Below are 8416 nucleotides of genomic sequence, written 5' to 3'. Positions count from 1 at the left end.
TTGAACTGATCTTAAGCGATCCGCCCGCCTCAGCCTCCCAAAGTGCTGGGATCATAGGCGTGAGCCACCATGCCCGGCCTTCAGACTTCTTATAAAGCTACAATGATCAAGGCAGTGTGGTATTGACAAAAGAAGAGACAAATAGGTAAATGGATCAGAATAGAAATACTTTTCCTTTACTTGCCTGAAATTCCAAAGTATCTTTCCCTAAGTGCTTCTTCCAATTTTTGTATAAACTGATTAGTTCTACCTTGAATTATTTAAAGTCTCACTAGAATGCCTAAATGAAATGGAAACTGGGCTGTTGGCTGGCAGATGGCAGCTAGTAGGTAAGGCAGTGCTTCGAATCATTATCCAGCAGATAACATGCGAAGAACTGAGGCTTATGAAAGTGAATTACATGGACACGTATGGGCTGTATAAAAATTGTATCTACTCTAAAGTAGTTCTGATGCTAGTGGCCAAGTCTTCCTTGCTAGGTCATTAATGAAACTCATAACCAGGCATGGTAAACAGCAACGCAACAACAGCAGCAACAGCAACAGCAAGACAAATAATCCGGACCCCATATTTTAGTTCTGGTCCCAGTTCTCTTCTGTTGCCTTGTTCTGCAATCTATACTGGCCTATTTTCCAGGATGATCTTTTTCCTTGGGTCAATTCTCTTTTGCAAAAATAGGTACTGTGGGATGACTAATTAATTACAAAGAATCCTGTCACTCTGCCATTGCTCAAAGTTAAATATTTAGCAACAGTGTTGACTACACCATTGGTTCTTCCTCTTTATACTTTACCTGCAACTGCATTTATGTCCTCTGCTTCAAGGGAGTGTTATCTCCCTGAGCAACCTGTGGAATATCGCTGAGCGGCTGTCCTCTCGGGGCATAAAGACAAAGAAGGCAATAAGGAGACTTTGCTCCTCAGAGGCCGCCCGTGGCTTCCCATGGGTGTCTCACACAGGGGACACCAACTCAACTGGCACCCTACAGCTCTGTTTCCCACAAAAGCTGGGCTGGTTCTGATTCTTCACCTGCTGTGGCAGTGACGCACTCAGCCCCACAGGGGGTGGAGGAGCTCCAGGAAGAAGACAATGTTTTCGAGAAAACTCCCCAAAGCCCTCTGCATTGGGCTGACTCTGGCCATCGCTGTCAATCTTCTTCTGGTATTTTGTAGCAAGGGGACTTTACAAAACCTGTTTACGGGTGGTCTCCACAGGGAGCTTCCTGTACATGTGAATGAGCGCGACGGGGCAGTGATAAAGAGACTCTCCCACTTGGAAGTGGAATTGCAGGATCTGAGTAAGTTTACAGTGCTAACCTGGAAGGTGTGTGTGTGGGTGTGTGTGTTTGGGGCACTTAGGAAAAAGGGATGTGGAGGGAAAAATGGGTGAGAGGTCACATTTTCATCTCAGTCGCTCACTGAAGCATCTGACACGGAATCCTGTGCCTTCAAATGGGAGATGGGTATTGAGAATGAAGTGAGTAGAAGTGGAAATTAGAGCAGGCAGTATGGGGGAGGTGAGTGTGTGTGTATGTGCATGTGTGGGCTTGTGCACATGCATTATCATTATATCCACATATATGCAGGCAACGAGAAGAATAAGAATCCCAAGGGCCTTAGGAATGTCTAGCACAGCCCTGTCCTTAGGCCTATGTGTGGTAGGGGCTCTTCAAGAGAGGTGGCAATCTCTGGGGCAAAGGCCTCGCTTCCATTTTGCTGTGTGCTCCTATCATGAACTAAAGAGGGCTTTCTTAGAGGACCTAAGATCGAATCCTGATGTGCCATTGTGGTTGTGTGACTTTGAGCAAGTGCTTCTCTCTCTCAGCCTCAGGTTCCTGGTCTGTAAATGGAGATGATGATAACAATAATGATAGTTATCAACCTGACCTAATAGGGTTGTGAAGTAGATGTAGAAGGTGATCTATAAACTGCTCTGTGCCAAATTTTAACCTCCTCATTTAAACTTAAGGGTAAGATTTCAACAAATTCTGGGGTTTATTTGTGATTCCGGCTCACCATGGAACTCTAATGCCTCTGAATTTTATGTGCCTGTGCATCCAGCTTCAGCAAGGGAAGCAGCAATTTCCCCCTGCTCCCCAGGTAACAGAGATCAAATGCTGGAACCCCATAGGGAGGTGTTTTATGTGTGGGCAGGGATGTGACTGCCCAGGTGTGTGCACATGGAGCTGGAGTAGGGGAAAGTGTCTTTTAAAATGAGAACTGAGCATTGTCAGGGTTCAGGGTGAGGCTGGGAGATGGGTGGAAGGAAAGGCAGGAAGAGAAAAAGGAAGGGAGAGAAGAAATCAGGGAAAGAGCGAGGAGAGTGAGAAGGGAGATGAGAGAGGAGAAAAGAGCTGGGACAGGAAAGGAGCAGAGAAGTGAGGGAGTCCAGGGAGAGAGAGTGAAAGAGTTTGTATGGAGACAAGAAGAAAAGAAGGGAAAGTGTGGTGGGAGAGAAGGAGAGAATAAAAGGAGAGAGGAGGTGGCCTAAGGCACCCATAGCACCTTCTACGTCCTCCTTCATAAGACTCATCATATTTTATTGTGGTACAGTTTTGTGGAAAGCAAGTTTCATAAGTGCTGTTTCCATGAACGTCTCATTCACTACTCATTTCTATTCATACATCGAAATTCCATAGATGAATAAATGAGTGGGTGCGTCTAGGAAAGAGAGAGAAAAAGACAGGCAGACAGGGATGAAGGGAAGAGTGATATAGGGCAAGAGAGTGGATGAAACAGAGGGAAGATCATCAGCTCCACAAGCCCTGGCTTACCTGGGTGGGTCCGACATTGCCCATGCAAATATGTTTGGTGCAGCTTCACCAGGAGGATGCCTGTGTAGCCAGGGTGGTGACCCCAGCACCACCCTCACTATTTGGCAGAGCACTCAGACCACACCAGGACTGTCTCACCCATCCCCAAGACTCATCAGACTGGCTCAGGCTCCTCAAGCCATAAAATGGCAGGAGTTCTACCCAAAGCCCCGCTATTCTTTCTTTCAGCTAGGACACAATGTGCCATGAGGAGCCAGCCAGAGCCATCTGGTTTACTCCTCTTTCCTTCTTTGCAAAGATCTTTCTTGTTATTCTTGGTGCTCCCACATTTTATTCCCTCTGAAATGTTGTGATGTCAGAGACTCACTACCACCTGAGTTGAACCTCAAAAAGTCTTCTGGGCCCTGTTTCTAGATCACCAATGCTTTTTTTTTTCCACAGGGCTTCCTGTAACTAAAATCCTGTTTAATTAGCCTTCATCCTGTTTGCTCATTGCCTCCAGGATTCCAGGAAGAGTTAACAAAATCAGAAGTCAATAAGGATACTTAGTTGAATCATGTAAGCTACTAAGAGCAAAAGCAAACAATAATAATTATATCCCTATTGAGGGAGGAATCAATGACTCTAAGCCAGTTTTCTGGAACCTCCCTCAGGGTTCATAAAAGCCCCACCAGGGGGATGTCAATGGATGTGTCCGTTTTGGGGCTTGGAAGGTTTCAGTATAAGTTATGGGGATAACCTAGTGACACTGTATTCATACTACCAGATTATGCATTTCCTCAAATTCACTTTAGGATGGCCAGGTCCAAATCAGCTCCCACTGACAGCCATGAGTGAAAGAGAAAATCAGATATCCCCCCCGAAGGAAGAACGCAGAGGAGCTCAGAGGTAGGAAGAACCCAGTACCACCCTGTGGCCCCTGTATGCTTAGGACAGAAAAGTATGAATAACCATACTGTTCCATCCGGGACACTGTAAACAGTATGCTCTCACTTCTTTTTTCTACCTGAACAAATATACTTGGTGTTCACATGAGCCTCCTTTGAGAGACCTACCATTTACTTTTTGCCCAAGTTTTTTCGACTATCCTCTTTTTGTCTTAACCACTTCAAGAGTTGATTCTCTTTCTCCTTTTCCTTCTTTTTGGGCCAGTCTTAGTCACTTTACAAACATGTTCTCCTCCCAGTCATAGGACTCCCCTGCTTCTCTCTTGGGGGCTGTATATGGATCTGAAATCCAGTGCATGTTCTGCTTGCCAAGCCATGTGCTGTGGCACGAGATGCATCTACCCAGAGAAAATTCACACAATGGGGCTGTCCCCTCACCAAGCTGGTGACCCTGAGTTGCAATTATCCAGAAATAAAGGATGCCTTCTTCTAACTTATAGAAAGATGCTGGACAGGCTACAGGTGATCCTGTCAGTCTGGTTGAAGTTTAGTGTGGGCTTAAGGGAGGATTAGTAGGAACAAAGTGGATCCTATGTCAGAGTGCCTTGATCACCATGGTGGGATTTAGTGCTGAAGGATGTCATAATCACCAAACACTAAAATGGTTACTTTTTCTCTCTTTTTGCTGAGTTCACAGATTGAGCTTGAGGGAGTTCAAGGTGCATATGCTAAGATACTGCAGCACAAATCTTACTGGGTAGAAAGGTGAGGTAAATAATAGATGACGTCATGGATCCTGGAGGGCGTCTTCTGCATAAAACACCCTCTGCCTGGGTCTGTCACTATCTGTTCGTTCTTTTGAGTTAAGGCAGTGTTTCCCGAATTAATGTGACAATTAGATTTATCTAGACCAATTGTTTAAAATACAGATTCTCAGGCTCTACCCCAGAACTGAATCAGAATCTCCAGGGGAGGCCTGAGATTCTGTATTTTTGACAAGCTTTTGAAGACATTCTTACGATCACGCAAGTTGGAAATTGCAAGACTAGGACATCTCCAATTTTAAAGTTCCTCATAAATCAAGCACCTGAGAAGCAAGGGCATGGGTGGATGATGGTGATAGTGGTTAGAGCAGATTTGCCTTTGTTAGGCACTAATGGTGTAGTAAGTGTTTCTTAAGTTTTACTGTAAAAAGAATTACTCCTTGGTTTTATTAAAAAGCAGATTCTTGTAATTTCTCCTGTCTGTATTTCCACCCAACTCTCGGATCCTGATTTAGCAGATTTGGAGATTAGCCTGGGTATCTACATTAAAAAAAAATCACAACTGATGATTCTGATGTAAGTGGTTCTCAGGCCTCATTCTGAAAAACATCAGCTTATTTTCCATATATTTCTCAGATCATAGTTCTTTGAGGCGCTTTGAAGATGTGGGATGGACGAGTTTTGATGGGGCTAAAGGGAGAGACGTATCTAGTACATACTTTGCTGGGACAGCCTTGCACGGCTGGACAAGTTCCCTGACATATTACATCCTCTGAGACAAGAGCTTGTAAGTTTTAAGATGTAGTGGGTAAACCATTAGAGGAAAGTAGGATGGAAAGAAATACCCAGGTAACTAAGGAGGGGCTGAAATGTTTTCTCTCCCACCCCTGTCCTCTTCATTTGCAGAAGAAAGTATGAAATTGGCTCTGAGGCAACAAGAAAATGTGAACAACACACTGAAGAGGGCGAAAGATGAAGTACGCCCTGTTCTAAAGGCAATGGAAACCAAGGTGAATGAGACAAAGAAGCACAAAACCCAAATGAAACTCTTCCCACACTCACAGCTTTTCAGGCAATGGGGCGAGGATCTTTCTGAGGCCCAGCAGAAGGCGGCCCAGGACCTCTTCCGGAAGTTTGGTTACAACGCGTACCTCAGCAACCAGCTGCCTCTCAATCGCACTATCCCCGACACGCGAGACTACAGGTGGGATGAACCAGGCTTCGGCTTCTAGGGTCCTCAGTTTGATTTGAGGATGAGCTTTGGGAGCAGTGAAAATTGAAGGTTGGGGGAGGGGGGATTGGTGGGGAAGGGGTTCAGGCTGAGCAAAGTTGTTTTTAATTTATTTTATAATGACAGCTCAGAGAAGATAACCAACTGATCCAAATATTTACAGACCCTTGGGAAAGAACAGAAATGTCAGATGAGCAGAGGTCCTTTGCAATTCTGATCCAGAGAAACAGAGATATGATGGGTCTAACTGATAATTTTACAGATGAGGAAACTGAAGCTGAGAAGGGGCTTGCGCAAGTCACACTGAAGCCAGCAGCTCTACCTCCTTCCCTAGGACTTTGCTCAAATTCTCTACTTGGCTTCCTCTTTGCTGGCAAATCTAATTTGAAGAGCAATCCCTCTCCCTCTCCCTCTGTTTCCCTTTCCTATTGTTTTTTTTTTCTCATTCTGCGTCTCCCACGCTCCTTCATAATACTTTTTTAGAAATAGCTTTGTTGAGATATAATTCACATACTGTGCAATTTATCCATTTAAAGTGTACAATTTAATGTTTTTCGGTATATTCACAGAGTTATTTACTATTCCCACCATCAATTTTAAAACATTTTCATCACTTTAAAAAGAAACGGCATTAGCAGGCCTTTTGCATTTTCCTACAACTTCCTCATCCCTAGGCAACCACCACTAATCTACTTTTTATCCCTATGGATTTGTCTGTTCCGGACCTTATGTATTAATGGAATCATGTAATATGGGGTCTTTTGTGACTAACATTTTGCACTTATCACAATGTTTTCAAGTATCATTCACATTATAACACATATCAACACTTCATTCCTTTTTATTGTTAAATAGTGTTTCATTGTCTGGATTATAACGCATTTCCTTTATCCATTCATCAGGTGATGAACATTTGGATTGTTCCCACTTTTTGACCTTTATGAATAATACTGCTATGAATGTCCATGTATAAGTTTTTGTGTGAACAAATGTCTTCTTTTCTTGTAGGTGTACCCTATGGGTAGAATTGCTGGGCCATATGATAATTCTGCATTTAGCCTTTCAAAGAACTGCCAGGTGGTTTTCCAAAGTGACTCCATTATTTAACATTCCCTCAAGCAGTATATGAGAATTCTGATTTTTCCACATACTCACGAACATTTATTATTATTTTTCTTTTTAACTATAGCCATCCTAGTGGGTCTGAAGTGGTATCTCATTGTGATTTTGTTTTAAATTTCCCTGAGGCCTAATAATGTGGGACATCTTTTCATGTACTATTGGCCACATGTATGTCTTCTTTGGAGAAATGTCTATTTGGAGACATTCTTTTTTAAAAAAATAGGCTTATTTATCTTTTTATTATTGAGTTGCAAAGTACTTTATATATTCTAGATAAAAATTCCTATCAGAAATATGACTTGTTAATGTTTTCTTTCACTGTGTAGATTGTCTGTTCACTTTCTTGATGGTCGTCTTTGAAACACAAGAGTTTTAAATCTTAATGATGTCCAATTTATCTATTTTCTCCTTGGTTGCTTGTAGTTTTGGTGTTATATCTAAGAGACCACTGCTTGGTACAAGGTTGCAAAGGTTTACACCCATGTTTTCTTCTAAGAATTTTATAGTTTCAGTCTTAAATTTAGGTGTTTGGTCCATTTTACATTAGTTTTTGTACATAATGTGACAAGGAGGGTCCAACTTCATTATTTTATGTGTGGCTATTCAGTTATCCTACTACCTTGGTTGAATAGACTACTCTTTCCATGTCGGATTGTCCTGCCACCCTTCTTGAAATCAATTGGTGATAAACGTAAGGGTTTATTTCTGGATATCAATCCTATTTCATTGCTGTATAGGCCTATCCTTATGCCAGGAACACATTGTCTTAACAATTGTAATTTTGTAGTACATTTTGAAATTGAAAATGTGAATCTTCCAGCTTTCTTCTTCTTTTTCAAGACTATTTTGTCTGTTCTGGGACCTTGAATTTCCATATGAGTTTTAGGATTAGTTTGTCAATTTCTGCAAAGAAACCAGCAGGATTTTGACAGGGATTTCATTAACTCTGTAGATCTGCAGATCTGTAGATTTGTGGAGGACTTCATTTAAAAATTAGATCTTCCAATCCATGAATGTGAGAAATCTTTCCATTTATATAGGTCTTTAATTTCTTTCAACAATGTTTTGAGTTTTCACAGTATAAGTTTTTTCACATCTTTTGTTAAATTTATTCCTAGGTATTTGTCTTTTTGATGCTATCGGAAATGTGACTGTTTTTAAAACTATTTTATTTCATTTAAATTGGCAAAATTGTATATCTTATCGTGTACAATATGATGTTTTGAAACATTTACACATTGTGGAATGGCTAATATATATCTAAATTAACATATGCATTACCTCACAATTATTTTCAGTGAGAATACTTAACATCTAGTCTCTTAGCAATTTTCAAGAATACCACATATTGCTATTGACAATAGTCACCATGTTGTGCAATACATCTCTTGAACTTATTCCTCCTATCTAACTGAGATTCGTATCCTTTAACCAACATCTCTCCAACCCCTCTTCACCCAGCCCCCACCCTGGCTCCTGGTAGCCACCTTTCATTCTACTCTCTTTCTATGAGTTCAACTTTTTTAGATTCCACCTATAAATGAGATCATGTAGTATTTGTATTTCTGTTCCTTGTTTATTTTACTTAACATAATGTCCTCCACATTTATCCATGTTGTCACAAAAGACAGAATTTTCA

The 8416-nt window shown here is 41.6% G+C and overlaps 1 protein-coding gene across 1 annotated transcript in view; it reads left to right on the top strand.

Annotated features, from left to right (window-relative positions):
* Window positions 1-829: 829 nt before the first annotated feature.
* The window catches only part of GALNT8 (polypeptide N-acetylgalactosaminyltransferase 8), a 41225-nt gene continuing 33638 nt past the window's right edge, over window positions 830-8416 (top strand). The window contains exons 1-2 of the mRNA XM_030804872.1: window positions 830-1297; window positions 5331-5628. Of these exons, the coding sequence (XP_030660732.1) occupies window positions 1090-1297; window positions 5331-5628 (506 nt within the window). The 5' untranslated portion in view covers window positions 830-1089. The remainder of the gene's footprint in view (window positions 1298-5330; window positions 5629-8416) is intronic.

This window comes from Nomascus leucogenys, chromosome 23 (genome assembly GCF_006542625.1).
Source record: "Nomascus leucogenys isolate Asia chromosome 23, Asia_NLE_v1, whole genome shotgun sequence".
NCBI lineage: Eukaryota > Metazoa > Chordata > Mammalia > Primates > Hylobatidae > Nomascus > Nomascus leucogenys.
Note: the sequence above shows the minus strand (reverse complement) of the source record. Positions and strands in the feature narration are given on the sequence as shown.